This window comes from Vanellus vanellus (assembly GCF_965231255.1).
Source record: "Vanellus vanellus genome assembly, chromosome: 7".
Taxonomy (NCBI): Eukaryota; Metazoa; Chordata; class Aves; order Charadriiformes; family Charadriidae; genus Vanellus; species Vanellus vanellus.
The window spans coordinates 22,123,061-22,138,895 of record NC_138912.1 but is presented as its reverse complement, the minus strand read 5'-3'; the positions used below and the strand labels follow the sequence as shown (position 1 = coordinate 22,138,895).

Here is a 15,835-nt window from a genome sequence, read left to right as displayed (position 1 = left end):
AGGTGATTTCTTAGGCTCATCAGTGTGGGTGACATTTGCACCCAGTATAAAACATAACCTTGATTTGTAACCAGCAGCTTTTACAGTGGGTAAACATATTTTTCAGATAATAGCTCTAGAAAGGAAGGCATATAGTCCTGTAATCTAATTCTCTGTATAGTTTAGGTTAGAGGAGTTCATCCAACAAATCCCATTTGAGGTCCTGAATGTTTTATGGGAGCGGGGGAAAGGAAAAAAAGAGACAGACTAGCTCTTCCTTTGTAAGTTCTGTGTAAAAGTCTTTGGAAGGAAACTAATTTATTTCTCCCCAGGTAAAAGCCACGGTCATCTTCAAAGGGAAATGGTTGTTTAAGGTGCAGGCTGATGGTTATGTTTGATAGTTCAGAACATGGATGTGGTTTTTGGTAATAGAGGAGGTGTCTTGACTCCCACCAGATATTGTGGCCTACACCAGCTTTATTTTCTTCTTTTTTAGGTTTCATAAGCTCATCTGGGGTAACTTTGGAAATGGGTCCCCGGAGTCCTCTGGAGTGATCATTGGTGGAGGGGATAATGGTGTACTGACAATGTACAGTGTGCACCGCATCTTGGCTTCAAAGACCGAGCCTGTAATTGGGCAGACAGAGAAGCATTCAGGTCCTGTTCGAGCTCTTGACTTCAACCCTTTCCAGGTATGCAACATTAAGATACTTAATAACCAAATGAAAGTTAACCTCCATGTTAAAAAAAGGAAGTTTTTCTTTTCTGTCTAGAGATTTATGAACTGAAGGAACAATTTTTAACCTGAAAGAGGCGTGGTAATTGTGACACAAGACTGGTTTGGGACTCGGATTTGGGTTTTGTTCACAGCTTTGCCACTGAATTCCCCTGTGACCTTCATCAAGTCTCTTACCTCTCTCTAAAAACGTGTCTTGCAATAGTTAGACCATTACCCATTTGAAATAAGAACTTTTTATTTGTTCAGTTGGTGTCTAATTCATTGGGGCTCTAATCACACTTGAAGAGACTGCAACATAAGTGAGTAGGGAACAGAACACAAGTTCTTGTGGTAGCACAAAGGCAAATTGGAAGTAATCTGCAGACACTTGTGGGAGGCCTGCATCTTCTCAGAAGTGTCCTTGGTGCCGGGATGCAGGGCAAAGGCTCAGCTGGCCAGGCACAGTGGCTTCCAGGCCTGTGGCAGGGTTTCATGATGAGTAACATCAGCCACCTGCACATGTAGCTTGCTAGACAAATTTTAAATAGGTCTGTACCATGGCACAGCTGAAGGCATGGAGGCCAGAAATGTGCTTGGTTTATGCCCAAGCCACGATAGTTTATAATCTGGTTAGTATCTTTCTGCTTACCAGTGGCAGCTTCTTTCATCTGACTTCAGAAGCTTTTGGATTTTTTTTGCTTACATTTATTTTGAAGAAATCCGTCCTCTTTCCCTGTGAAACTCGGCTGAGCTTTTCTTTTTTCTACAGAGTAACCTATTGGCTTCTGGAGCCAGTGATTCTGAAATTTTCATCTGGGACTTGAATAACTTCAGTGTGCCCATGACTCCAGGGGCTAAATCACAGGTAAACAAGTTTTCCTCTGGGCACTGTCCCTGCAGTTTTATGTCCCAGTAGGCGAAGCAAAAACATGTAAGTGTGTGGAGTCATCCTGGTCTAGTCAGTCTGTGAAGGGGGAATGACCTTGATGTCTGTCAGGAGAAAGATGAATCAGAACTTACTGATCAGCTTCCTTCTGGGGAGGTGGAAAGAGTGTTATAAAGGGAGGGGAGGTAGGCTGGCAAGCTCTGGAAGGATGCTCTTTGCATGGATGGGTAAGCTCTTTGTGGATTTGAATCAAGTAACTGACCAGTTTATCTTGTGATCCTCCTGGGGCATGTGTGATGGATTAAGGAGGCTTATTGGACCTTCTCTGAGGAATGAATTTACTTCAGGCTTCAGCTGAAGCTTTTCATATCTCATGAAAGTAATATTCCTAGCAGAGCCAGTGAGCCATTTAATGCATCTTGGCTATTACCCCCAGATAATGTTTCCTGAGTTTGAAGAGGAAGAAGCTTCTCATCTTCTGATGCTGATTGTGTTAATCAGGGCAATCAACTCCTGAAAGTGAAAAAATTGTAGTAAACTTGCCTAAAAACAGGCCAAGTTTTTCCTCCAATAAACCTCCCATTTGTCTCCTTGCCTATCTCCTGCATTGCGGTAGGTACAGTAATGGCAATTAGCCTTGAATGCTTCATCATTTTCCATCTCACTGCACTCCTGAAATGTTGCACAAGGTCATCTTTCCATTTAAGTTCATTCCAGGAGTCAGGGTAGAAGCACCTACGTTCTCTCAGCTGCAGTTCTCTCCGGACTCTTTTATGACACATTTGGCCAATGCAGAATCCAGTACCTGCTCCCAAAATGCAAAGGTGCTTTTCCAGGTGACATATCCCCCATAGAGTTTGACTGTCCACTGTACATCCTGAGTAAAGGACTTTCCATGCTCCCTAGTCTTTCTGGTCAGTGCTGCTTTTTTTTCCAGGTAGTTGCTCAGTGATTGAAGAGAGGAATCTATATATCTTCAAATCCCTTAGTTAAACTAGTGACAGAATCCTGTGATTAGTGTTCCCTCAACATGGAAATAATGGGTATGTGGCCTTTCCTTTCTTGGCAGCCTCACGAAGACATCAGTGTGGTGTCCTGGAATCGGCAGGTGCAGCATATCCTGTCCTCCGCTCACCCCAGTGGCAAGGCTGTGGTTTGGGACCTCAGGAAGAACGAGCCTATCATCAAAGTCAGCGACCACAGCAACAGAGTGAGTGGAGGAAATACTCTGGTTCTGACTAGATTACAACATGCCATGTGTCACTGCAAAGCAGTGGCACAGGCTCTTGGGATCAAGTGTTTTGTTTATTTTTTTTTTTATTGTGGGAGATGGTGGTGCTGGTTCTCTTAGAGCTGTAACATCAAAACACCTCTCTTTTTCCTCTAATGAAATGGAGAAACAAGACCCTTAGCTGTTCCTAAAATTACGGCACCCTTGCATTCAATTTCTACATTCACAGCTCATTTATGGGAAGCCTCCTGCATTTTAATCCCAGCTGTCTTCCTGGATCAACTGTGAACTAGTCCTTCTTCTGTATGGTTAGTGGGTTTTTTTGCTGTGTAGGGGAAGGTAGAAATACTTGCTTCCCGCAAAAAGGCATTGCTAGGCTTGCTTTATGTCAAGCGTTATAGGCAAGTTAAGTGCAGAATGGCGTGGCTCTGGGCCATTTGTGCTATTGCCAGCTTGCTTTGCTGAATTTTGAGCTTGTGCTATTTTTGTCCCTAGATGCATTGCTCAGGAATGGCCTGGCATCCAGAAGTTGCAACCCAGCTAGTCCTTTCCTCTGAGGATGACCGCTTGCCAGTGATCCAAATATGGGACTTACGTTTTGCTACCTCTCCTTTGAGCCAGCTGGAAGGGCACACGAGGTGAGGGCCTGCTTGTTGCGTTGCCTTTTCAAGGAGCTCCATCTTTGAAAGGCAGACATCGGGGAGACTGGACTTCGGAGAACTATGATTTTTTTTTTTTGCTAGGCCTGCTTTGTTTCACAGAAGAATCACTGATTTTTTTCTGATCTATTTTAGGGGAGTTCTTTCTGTCTCTTGGTGCCAGGCTGACCCTGAACTGCTGTTGAGTAGCGCCAAAGACAACCGGATCTTGTGTTGGAACCCAAGTGTGGGGGAGGTACATAACCACAGCTATAAGTACACATGGTCTGCTTTGTACAGAGTTGTGTGCTATGTTATGTATGTGTCCCTTCTCTGTATCCTTGTGGAGTGCCAATGTAACTTCCTCCAGTGTGTCTTCTGCACTCTCCCTGTCTGGAGTGAGAGCGTTGTCCATAACCAGACTGAAAACAACAGAGACAGGCAGAGATTTTCTTGGATATATCTGTGTCCAGATATCAGAGGGAAGAAATCTTTAACTAAAACTTAGATTCAGCTAGTTATGGTTACTCTTGCTATGTTCACATACGTAGTGTTTTCTGTGTTCATTTGTTTCTTCTTCCTTCTAGGGTAGTAAGGTTTTTTTGGGGGGAAACTTGAAGGAGAATGAGGACCATTTGTTAGGGTCATTGAGAGGGGAACAATGTAATTATTCATAGTGCAGTGGTTTCACAAGTATGTGCTTATCTAGTCAAGCATCTCAAAATTACCATCTTTGAAATATTTTAGTATCACCTGAATTAAAATAGGACTGTGCAGAAAAAATTTTTACACACCTTCTTGTTCAATTCTGAATTTCTGGATAGAACTGAATTTTGAACTTTGAACAAAATTAATGCACTTGATCCTGATGATAGCATGGCAAAGTACTCTAACAATACTGGACAAAGTCCAGCTGGGAGCCCCAGGTTGGATTCATTTCATGGGACAATTTCACTTAGCTGACCACCTTTGCCTTGGAGGCATGGAAAATAAATCAATCCATTTTCATAAAACCCACGAAATGTTGCTATTGTGGTTTCATGGGATTTGATGCTCACTCTGTACAGATGTCTAGTAGTTAGAAGAGAATTAAACTCTGAAACGTTCCTAAAGTCTAATTTTTACTAAAGTCGTTTCACTGTGTTTTAGCAGAAAAATTAAAAAAAAAAAAAACCAAACAATTTTAGTGCAGCTGCCTTATCTTTATGCATGCTGCTGTACATTTGCAGTGTCCAAATTCAGCTTAGGCATTTATGCACAAACTATTGTTAGGGCACTGTTCTTGACTTAGTACCAACGAACAGAAAATTTTCATGTCAGACAAAGATTGGGAAGGTTTTCAATACTAAGGACAGTCCAGTTATACAGAATGGCTGGTCTGGTGAATTTGGGGCAAGGGTTGGTTTCATTGTTTTATGAGGATATTTGTTTTTTTTTTCTTTTGGTCATTGTTTTTTTTGGTGTTGTTTGTTTGTTTAACTTAGCAATCCAGATTTTAATATAGGCAAATGCAAGGTTTTATACCTGGGAAGAGAAAATGCAGATCGTGTTCCCACAGAGGAGGAAGCTGTGATTCTCTGTGCTTTGTGCCTGTGAGGCATAAAGGAAATATCTTCATTTTACAAACTGGAGGTTCAAAGTCAAGGTTATGTTAGTGAGTTGCCCAACATCAGGCAGGAAGTCTGTGACTGGGCCATGAACTGAACTTTGAACTTTTGAGTGCTGGACCAGAAACTTGTTGGCTGCAGTATCCTTCAGAGTTCATCTGCAGCTATTACAGTTCTCTTTTGTTGTTCTATTTTTTTCTGTAGGCTTTTATTTTCTCTGTCAAATTTGTTATTCCAGTCTATTCTTTCTGTTTACATGTTCTTGCTTGTGATACCTTGCCTTTTGGCTTCTGGTTTTCTTGTGGTGTTTTCTGGTGTGTCTCCCTTGGTAAACAGCAGGTGTGACAGTACTGACTTTCTGCTTTTGCATTTTGTTCTGCAATCAGTATCTTATGGCACAGCAGCTTTCTGCGGCTTTCTGCTGTTTGGGCTCAATGCGCTATAACTCGGTTGCAATGCATCCTTCCAGAAGCAAAAATAAGGGACTTGTATACAATGGTGATATATAAATAAAGTGTAACACACTTGCTGTGGGCAAGTAATTTGGGGAAAGCAGGGGATTATTCATGTTGTGCTTCTGCCTTCTCTCTCTTTGTGATAGGTGGTTTACGAGTTGCCCATTCGGAGTCAGTGGTGCTTTGATGTCCAGTGGTGTCCTAGGAATCCTTCAGTCTTCTCTGCTGCCACTTTTGATGGGTGGATCAACATTTATTCTGTTATGGGTGGGAACTTAGAAGCTCAGCAGAAGACACAGGCTGACAAGGTAAAGTCCTGTGAACATGTTACAGCTTGACAGATTGGCAATTTACTCAGCTGACTTCTGAGAGTGTTAGAAGCTCACATGTGTAACAGTATGATTTTTAAGTGATGCAGTCTGTCCTACCCACCAGGACATATAGCTATATGGTATGGGAACCAGAAGCTACCTGTGTGGGGACTTAATATCCACCAGGTCCCAAAGGAACTACGCTGCCTCTTGACAAAGGTGCATCAGTATTTCTTGTAAAATTCATTGAAGTGTGTAAAGAGAACCAAGATCAAGTGATGGTTAGGGGACTGGAATATCTTTATTATGAGGAACATCTTTTTTATGAGGAAAGACTGAGGGACTTGAGTCTTTTTAGTCTGGAGAAGAGAAGACTGAGCCGGGGATCTTATCAATGCTTATAAATACTTAAATGGAGGGTGCCAGGAGGATGGGACCAGTCTTTTTTCAGCAGTGCCCAGTGATAGGACAAGAGGTAACAGGCACAAACTTGAACACAGGAAGTTCCATCTAAACATGAGGAGGAACCTCCTTTCTTTGAGGGTGGCAGAGCACTGGCACAGGCTGCCCAGAGTGGTGGTGGAGTCTCCCACTCTGGAGACATTAAAAACCCACCTGGACGCTATCCTGTGCAACCTGCTGTAGGTGACCCTGCTCTGGCAGGGGGGTTGGGCTAGATGATCTCCAGAGGTGCCTTCCAACCCCTATCATTCTGTGATTTTGTAGTTTTGATAGTATATATATTTTATGGTTATTACTACTAGACTAAAAATAAAACAGCACACCTGTTAGAGCAACAAGCTTGTCTTGTCATTGAAAGTTAAAATTAAATACATTGATACTGATTAATACAACATGTTATTCTTAATTAGTTCAGAAGAGAATTTTAAAACGTTTATAAGCCACTATTAGCAATTTTCCTCAAGTCAATTGACTATAACTTGGAGCACGTTAATATTTTGATTCTGAAACCCATTACTTAGCCACTGAATATGGTCAAACTCTGAACAGATTAAATGTCAGTACTGTCTAAAATTTTAGTTTTAATCTGGTGTCTAGTCTTTTAATTCCCTCCCTCTCTCCCAGCCAACAAATGCCTCACAATGCAGGTTTTAAGAGAATACGTATGAGCTGGCTTAACTGTTATTTATACAGTAATTTACAGCTGACTGAGTTCAGTTTCATAGGATTTGCAAGAGAAAGAAAATACTTTATCAAGCAACAGCTGTAGGAGATTAAGGATTTATTTAACCCATGGAGAATTTTCTTTATGTGCATTCAGGTGCATGCGCCACACTTAAACGCTCTTCAAAATTGGAGAACAGTAGTATAGAATAACTCCTAGATAAATAGAATAACAAGTAGGAACAAAAATAGGAGAAGATAATGACAATTATGGAGGTGGGGAGTTCATGACCAAGAGGTCTTTTTCCTCTGGATTCCATGGTACTAGGACAGAAACTCTGTTGAAGACCTGGTGGTTGATTACTGGTACCGTGGTAGTGTGTATTTATTTTTTGAAGGTTTAAGGTGATTGATTTGTTAGGTATAAGCTATTCCTCCAGGAAGTGGTCTGTCTTTGGAATTGATTTCCCCTTAAGAAAGACTGGAAAGAGAAAACGTGTAGGTCTTGCCTCTGATGCTTTGTTTGGCAACCTTAGCTTGATGAGCCTTGTGTTACGTCTTTTCAGGTATGCTGGTGAGCTGTATTTTGGAGCTACGCCCTATGGTCCAGTCAAACTTGAACAGGGTTATCTCTAGCAAACAACAAATCCATGCCAACGATGTTAAAACTTAAGAATACTTGTGAACAGCATTGTATGTATGCTCACTGCCTTCCTTAAAGTCAGAAATCCAGATCAGAGGCCACTTTTGACACACTCTTGTCTAGGCAAGAAAGCCTGGAGAGATTATTTCGCCAGCCTCATCTAAACTATAAAAACTTGAGACAGCCCTTCAAACTAACCCATTTGAAAGACCCAGCAACGGAAAGGGAGTCAGCATTCTTTTGTGAGCAAAACAAGAAATAAGTTGTACAACTTTTGACCATATGTTGTCACTGTCTTGCATAAAACAAGTAATTTTGTAACTCCTGTGTTTATGAGCTGGGTGCTAGGCCAAGCAGTGTTTGTTAGCGAATTTGCATCTTGCTCAGGAAAAATTACTTGAAAATCTCTCAAGGTGAAGCATTCTTGAGAAATAATTTCTGGAACTGTTTGGAAATAACGTTTCTTTCACATAGAGGCTTGGTGGTATTCCAGGAAGAGGTGCTGTCATAGCCTTTTTCTTCATCAGCAGGGAAAGTAACTAATTACAAAGCAACAAGTTTTTTGTGCTTACTCTGTACAGAGAGCAATTGGGTTAGATCTTATTTCTCATTCTGATTCAAGATCTCTTCCTCCTTCAACAACCTGGATCCCTTTGGCACAGGACAGATCCTTCCTCCGCTGCAGGTGCCAGAGCAAGTAGCACAGACCACCTTGATTCCACCACTAAAAAAGCCACCCAAATGGATTCGCAGACCTGTGGGGGTTTCATTTGCAGTAAGTGAATGGAGTATCCTTAGCTTAAAATGCAATAGATGTGTCATCTTGTGACACAGTCCTTTTCTTTTGCTGCAGAAACCTTCCTGTTGCTAGTTGTTTTAATGCCTGTTTAAGGTGCAGTGTGGTATCTCATGGAGCGAAGCTCTTTTGCTCAACATTCAGATATATTTCCAACAAGAAGGTCTGTAGCAGAGAATGGGAGGTTATACGTAAGAGTTAACAAAGCTAAGGGAGACTCACAAAAGCTGTCCTTGTAGGCTGTAACATGCATTCACATTCTTCTCTGTCTTTCTCCTTCCTATCCAGGTATTTAATTTGCTTCACCTCTTTGCTCCTAAATTGAAAGGCTGAATTGTTCTTTTAGCCTGTGGCTTGACTTGCTCTCTGTTTAGAGCCTGCCATTCGCATGATAGTTTTTATGATTGCCCCCTGCCTCTGCATGTCAGAACAGAGCCAAGAGTTCCAAATGGTACTTTTTCCTCTGTGCCTCTCTAGCATTTGCAATCATCTAGGCCTGATAGCACATACACAAGTGTCACGGTTATCAGCCTTCGGCTGAAGGGCTTGTGATGTGAACTCCCTCAATGTCCCCTACCATCCATACACATTAAACTATCTGAATTCCTTGTGATCACAGCTGGAGTCCACCTTGCTGAATGAAGAGCTAAGAGAGCTGCTTTTATGTTTCTTTACAAGAATGCTTATTGTCTTAATGTATCCTTCTGTCTTTCTCAGTTTGGAGGAAAACTTATTTCCTTTGGTCTTACCAAAGCTCCTGGACAGCAAATGCAGCAGCCTTACCCACACCAGGTATTCATCAGTCAAGTCACTACTGAAACTGAATTCCTGCTCCGATCCAGAGAACTGCAAATGGCCTTGCAGTCAGGGAACCTCCTTGATTACTGCCAGAGCAAGATCCAGACAGCCAAGTTGCCGTTTGATGAGAACCTTTGGAACTTCTTGAAGGTAGGATGGCTGTGGTGAAACACAGAGGTCAGTTCTTTTACAGTCCTGGGGTGGAACATGTTCATTATGGTCCTCCCTATCCCTTTATATTCCTGTTCTTTAAGACATAAAATGGAACTGAGTAGGCTAGTTAGTTATTTGTCTAAAGAAAAGTTTTTGCAGTTGAGGTCTTGGAGGTTGCCTTATTTTTCAGTAGGAATGGTCTTTTCAGTGGACTCGTTTGGGCTTCCTGTAAAGGTGCTAAACAGGATTTTCTCATCTCAACTCACTGCTAAGCTATCTGTGGAGCTCCACTGTTAGTATTTCTCAAAGCAAAGTCCAAATGCACAATGAGATTCCCCAGTAAAGTGGTGGCATGAGGACTGACCGTAGCCCTACGCAGGAAGATGGTTTCATTCACAATTTGGTAATACGAAGGAGTTCGGTAATGAGGAACGGCTGCCCTTCTGGAAGGGGCAGGGCTTCGCCTTGTTAGTGTTTTACAGACACTCACAGGCAGACTGTGTGTGGGGCGAAATACTGGGGTCTTGTCCATAGCATTACATTTGCATGGGGAATCATATCTCTGGAATAGGATGGCCAGGTGTTGTCTAGGTGGTGACAGTAGTCTCCATTGCAAGGGTCATTGCAACAATGTCTTCAGCTGCATTGGATGAGATACATCGAACTCAGAGTATGAGATATGAGATACGTTCTAGTGAATTTTTATAATCCAGCTGGCCTGTGGTCCTGTGAGACCACTCCAGCACGTACAAGATCTGTTACTATTGATTGTCTTAAACTACAAACCAAGCTTCTGTACAAAAGACTGTCCTGCATGACCATTTCTGCATCTGCAGGGACAGTTTCTATTGACTGTTTACAAGTGTCTTATCTGTGTACAGTTTGGTCAGTTCTGTAGTAAGAGCAGCCTGGGACTTACTGAGACAGGCGGATTCTCCTTGCAGAATGTTAGTTATGCATTAAAGCATACAAATAGCGCTTATCAATTAGGCTGCGTGCAGCCTGTGGGAGCCTCTGGCACTGTCTGAAATCCCCAGTCAGGGAGTTTCTATAACAATTAGTTAATTAACTTTTGTGAAGCCAGCTAGGAGTTCAGGCAACCACCTTGTCTCAGTTTCATCCAGACTCAAATCATTCCATTGCCTCTATGCAGAGATTAGCTTGGCAATTCCTAGACCATCCAGGGAATTAATTACTAAGTACGCTAAGTATGCATATAGTCTGATATGCAGTTGTACCTCTGTTGTAACTATGCGACAAACTTGAATTTCACCCTTTTATCATTACTTTTATCATAACTTAAATTCCATAGATTTTCCCACAGTAGTCATTAGGTAGACTTGTCACAGTTGAGTTCGTTATCTATAAACTGAGCTCTAAACTTTGCTGCTGCCAGAAGCAGCCAACTGTTGGCAGCGTGTAGATGTCTAGTTTTTTACATATTTTCTTATCTTTTTCAATATCCTTTGGGACTCAGGTAAACCTGGAGCAGGAGTCCAGAACTAAACTCCTCAAGCTGCTGGGCTACAGTAAAGAGGATCTGCAAAAAAAGGTAAGGGCTCTTTCCAATAGAGAGAAACCTTTACAGGGCTAAAGTTGCTGGAGGAGAGTTTTAGGGTCCCTGCTGGAAACGAGTAAGTGATCTCAGCACACAAGACCAAACTGTATGAAATTTCAGCTGAGAGGCACCTCAAGTATCACTTATTAAAAAGAAAATACGTGCATTTTTAAGGGTATAACTGTAGCTGTACTGGATTAAACCAAATGGGTCTTGAGCCCAGTTATCTTGCTTCCAGTTGTTGTTGCCCTGGGAAATGTATAACAACAGTGCAGTTGTGAGAGCTTCTAGCATCCAGTGCTCTGCATCTCAGGGGATTCCTCAGCCAGGAAGAAGGTGACAGATGAAGACAGTCTGGCATAGCACTGATGGAGCTGCAGGGGAGGAGACTCTGGCAGCAGCATGGACGATGCTCTGAAAAGGATAAATAACTTCTGATAGGTAGCCAGCCAGGAATAGGGACAGGTGTGGAACTTTTCAAGCGGGTGAAAGAGCTGGGGGAATTGTGTCTGGGGCTTGCCAGTCACTTGGTAGCTTTGCTGTCCAGGTGTTTAACTTTGATAAGAGCTTCACTCTGAATGTCTGTTACTTTTCTAGATTGCCTCGTGTTTGAGTAATGGGATCCCAGATAAGCAGTCCCTTCCCGAGGCAGATGAGACAAACACTGCGCAGCCAGATCAGGTATGTCCTGTGCATCTTGCCAATCTGGGAGAGCAGTGGAGGGCAGAATGAACAGGAAGGTTTCATTCAAACCACAAGTTGTTGGGCTTAATGCAGGCATCGCAGAGGGCAGTTCACAGGCCTGTCAGACCATCACAGGGTCAGATTATCATAGTGGTCCTTTCTGACTTTAAAACACATCAGCGAATGATGAAGATGGACTCCTGGCTGTTAACACTGCAAGAAGGCTTGCTTCACCAGTGCTGATTTCTTCAATGATAGAATTAGCCTCCCCCCATCTTAACTTCATGCTACAATTCTGGATTTCCTCTGTGAAGCTTCTGCTGTGGTATTTCTTTTGCATTTCTTTCCTTTTCACCTCTATCCTCTGAAATATATTCTCACATGATTTTGGGATGTCCATCTTCAGATGCCTTCCACGGCCTGGTTCACCATGCACTGTAAATTTTGCTCCTCTAAGGTATTTGAAACTGCTATGCTCAAATTACTAATCTTCTTCACAAACCTTAAACACTTGCATAGATATTCTAGGGACAGCAGTTATGCCCTGCATTTCAATAGAGCACCAAGCATGGCTGTGATCCTACCTGTTAATTATGGACATCACTTGTTGGGCTTGTCTGTATTCCATCCTCCAGCTTGCTGAAGGGCTGGCCACCAATACTGTTGGCATTGCATGTCTTACACCATCAATCTCCTAAGCTTTGTCAATAGCAGCACGCCACTTGTTGCTGCCCTGGTGAAACTATGCAGGTTGATAGAGCCGTGACAGGAGGCATGATGGATTTCCAAGTTGAAATCACATTTATATGAGCATGCTCAACCAAATGGAGAGCAGCCCCATCCCGCTCTGTAATCCATGAAATCATTTTGGGCAGTATCTGTGTGTTCAATGAATTAATTAACCTCTTGCATTCTTTGCACAGCTTTTGATAAATTCCAGTGATGATGCAGCTGCTGTTTCCTCCTCTTCAGCCTTTTTCGACAACCTCATCCCACAGAATATGAGCACATTGGAGATTCCTGTCACAGAAGGTATGTTACATGAAATGTTTCTGCCCTCTTAGGAAAAGGAGAGAGGAGGGAAAACCAGAAAATTAGAGAGACCAGGGAGGAATCTGGTCCACTCCAGGAGATGGATACTTTTAAAACCCATGGCCTATCCCACTGTCACGCAGCATCTCTCAGCATTGTGCAAAGAAGTACTCTTTGCAGATAAGAGATCCATTAAAAACATAGGCGAATCTTCTAGATAATGGAAGACTTTATGTGAATTCAGTGGATTTTTTTAAAGTGCAAAACCTGATTTGACTTTCCATATTTTCTTTTAGCTGGGCTTCCATATATTATTGTTTTTTACTGCCTATTTTTTAAAACAAGCATCATCAATGCATCTGGATGATGCCCCTGTGGGTTGACTCTGTTTCTCACCTCTGTAGATACGGATGGACTCATCAGCCAATCCCTTTTATTGGGGAATTTTGAGGGTGCAGTGGAGCTGTGCATGCGGGCAGAGCGCTTTGCTGATGCCATCATCTTAGCTATAGCTGGTGGGGAGAACCTCCTGAAGGAGACCCAGAAGCGCTACTTTGCCAAGCGTAAGACAAAACTCTCCCTGGTAAGTGACAGTTTTGTATACACACTGAACAGGGGAAGGTGTGCGATATCTTGGCAGACGTTTGTCTGAATATATGTGGAAATACTTTGGCAGGAAGTAGAATGTCAGTGGAATCTGTGCATCTCCTCTTGGCTAGACATTTACTCTAATCTCTTGGTAGTTTTATGACAACTTTATGTTGCCCACCTAGGATGTCTGTGTTCTCTGTTTCTTTTAATCTTCTACATCAGCTCCCCGTGTAACCTTTGGTGCATACTGCCTCTTTACAGCTCAGCTAGGAAGGTCCTAGCTTATTAATTGACAAATGAGGAATGTAACAGGGTTTGGGATGTCCTAACACTATATTCCCATTCATTGATACTAGCTGCTCTGAAACAGGATATGTGTTAGATAGATCTTTAGTCTTGCCTAATGTGGCTGTTTCCATATTCTTTTAAGTGCTTTGTTAGGCTTTTTTACTTTCTTTAGAGGCATTGGGTTCCAATTACTGTTAATATTAGGATGCTGGGATCAGTGGACCTTAATCTACACTGAGGTAGTTGCTGCATAGTGGGAAGTATGCCTGAAAATGAGTTATCCCTGTGGGCGCACTTGCTTAAGCAGTCAGTTTATTTTCATCTTCAGTGACTGACAGGCCTTCTGCTTCCTTTACAGCTGCTTTCCTCCATTGTGCAGCAGAACTGGCAAGATATTGTTTGCACATGTGACCTACAGAGCTGGAAGGAGGCACTGGCCATCTTGTTAACATACGCAAAGCATGAGGACTATACTCAGCTCTGTGGTATGCAGCGTACTACGTTTTGATACGTGTGAATTGTGGGTAGATTTGAAGATGTCCCTGCTCATTGCAGGGGGATTGGACTAGATGACTTTTAAAGGTCCCTTCCAACCCAAACTGTTCTGTGATTGATACAGTTTCCCTTGGGGGAGGGTAACTCCTGACTGCTTACAGAAAGAAGTGGATACTGTTGAGGAAGGAAAGTGCTCCTTACTGGTTACAGCTAGCTGGAACTTAAGTGTGGTCTATTGAGTTAGGAGAACGATACATGCACATTGCAGCTGAGAGTCATAGTGTAAAGTTATATATGCTGATATTTCCTGTCACTGCTACCAATAGCATGGAAAAAAACAGGATAGGCACTAGACTGAGACACTAAGAGGGTGATATTTATTATTTTATTCTATGGAGAAAGGGATTTCCTTGACAGTAAGAGGTCAGGTGGCTTCACTCCATCTGAAAGAGTTTTACCATTCCAGCACATTCTCCTCCCTTTTAAGTTCAGAAACAGGGGCTAATGAATGTTTGACGGATTCAGTAGTTTTCTCAATCCTTTTAATAGTCCAACATGCTCAGCAACTGATTTTTCCGAGAGTCGGAATTAGGGGACAATCTAGTGACTGAATCTGAAGAAGTTATTCATGTTGCTTAGCTGGGAACTAGTTCCTGGCTGATGGGAACAGCTAAGTGCTGTTGGAGAAATGTCAGCACTTTACACAAGTAAGATGACACAACTTGAAATGCAAGAAAACATGATGTCTTTTACAGACCAAATTGTAAGGGTGGAAAGTGGCAGTGGCAGTGGTGATAGTGAGATAGCTCCAGCTCACCTTTATTTCCTAGCATTTGCTGAACATTGACAACTACCAGATTATTAGCTGTCCCTGATACTGGACACTGCTGTTACCTGGAGATTCCCACACCTCTTTGGAAAAAAAAAAAACCCAAACCCCAAAAAAACCCCAACAACAAAAGAGTTGGGTTTTTTTCACTGAGTTAGTCTTTTTAAGGGTTTTTCTTTCTTTTATATATGTCTGGGCAGACATAAAAATTGGCAGGTATATAAAAAATTACTACTTTTTTCAACCAAGTTGGCTTTGGGATTCCTTAATGATGCCCATTTCTCTGTGTTATCCAAGAATTAGGTGCAGATCCAAAGCTGTCAACACCTTTTCATGCTAAGCCAGGATTGCTATGAGATGAGCATTGGGGTTAATGAGCTCTTCAAGAAGACAGTGTGTTAAATGTTGTCTGTATTTCTTCCTCTCTAGACATGCTGGGTGCCCGCCTAGAGTCAGAGGGGGATGCGGCCCTGTCCAACGACGCCTGCCTCTGCTATATCTCATCAGGCAATGTGGAGAGGTTGGTGGAATGCTGGGTAAAAAACCATGAGACTTCGTCACCCCTTGCCCTGCAGGTACAGGTGCTATAATGTTGGTTTGACTTCTTAGGCCGGTCTGGTAGCCCTGATCTGTTTGCGTTGTCCCACCAAACAGAGTATCTGGCTTCCAGCAGACAGTGGAGACCTGTTTGTAGTCACGAAGATATATCTTCTTCTAGTTTGGATTACAGGCTTACATTTAAAGGAGACTTGCACTCTTAAACTTTACAGGTTTGTGTGTTTGAGTACGGATTACATTGCACATAAATCCAGCCATGGACAGGAGTTATGGCTTACCTGCCTGTCTTTGTATACTGATGTCATCTCTGAGCTTCCTTTTATTCAGGGAAGTTTAGACTGTACCTGTTTTCTTACTGGTAGTTGCCTGAGAGTACATTTGCGGCTGTGCTTATCGTGTCTAACTGTAATGCTCCAGTTATCTGGCTGAACCTTCAGAACAGCCTCTGGCAAAATAAAAT

General features: G+C 42.4%; 1 protein-coding gene across 1 annotated transcript in view; it reads left to right on the top strand.

Annotated features, from left to right (window-relative positions):
• The window catches only part of SEC31B (SEC31 homolog B, COPII coat complex component), a 32,323-nt gene that overhangs the window by 4,225 nt on the left and 12,263 nt on the right, over positions 1 to 15,835 (top strand). The window contains exons 4-17 of the mRNA XM_082486240.1: positions 476 to 671; positions 1,467 to 1,562; positions 2,653 to 2,793; positions 3,310 to 3,452; positions 3,609 to 3,708; positions 5,661 to 5,822; positions 8,216 to 8,368; positions 9,107 to 9,337; positions 10,818 to 10,892; positions 11,496 to 11,579; positions 12,506 to 12,614; positions 13,019 to 13,197; positions 13,852 to 13,978; positions 15,247 to 15,392. Of these exons, the coding sequence (XP_082342366.1) occupies positions 476 to 671; positions 1,467 to 1,562; positions 2,653 to 2,793; positions 3,310 to 3,452; positions 3,609 to 3,708; positions 5,661 to 5,822; positions 8,216 to 8,368; positions 9,107 to 9,337; positions 10,818 to 10,892; positions 11,496 to 11,579; positions 12,506 to 12,614; positions 13,019 to 13,197; positions 13,852 to 13,978; positions 15,247 to 15,392 (1,942 nt within the window). The remainder of the gene's footprint in view (positions 1 to 475; positions 672 to 1,466; positions 1,563 to 2,652; positions 2,794 to 3,309; positions 3,453 to 3,608; positions 3,709 to 5,660; positions 5,823 to 8,215; positions 8,369 to 9,106; positions 9,338 to 10,817; positions 10,893 to 11,495; positions 11,580 to 12,505; positions 12,615 to 13,018; positions 13,198 to 13,851; positions 13,979 to 15,246; positions 15,393 to 15,835) is intronic.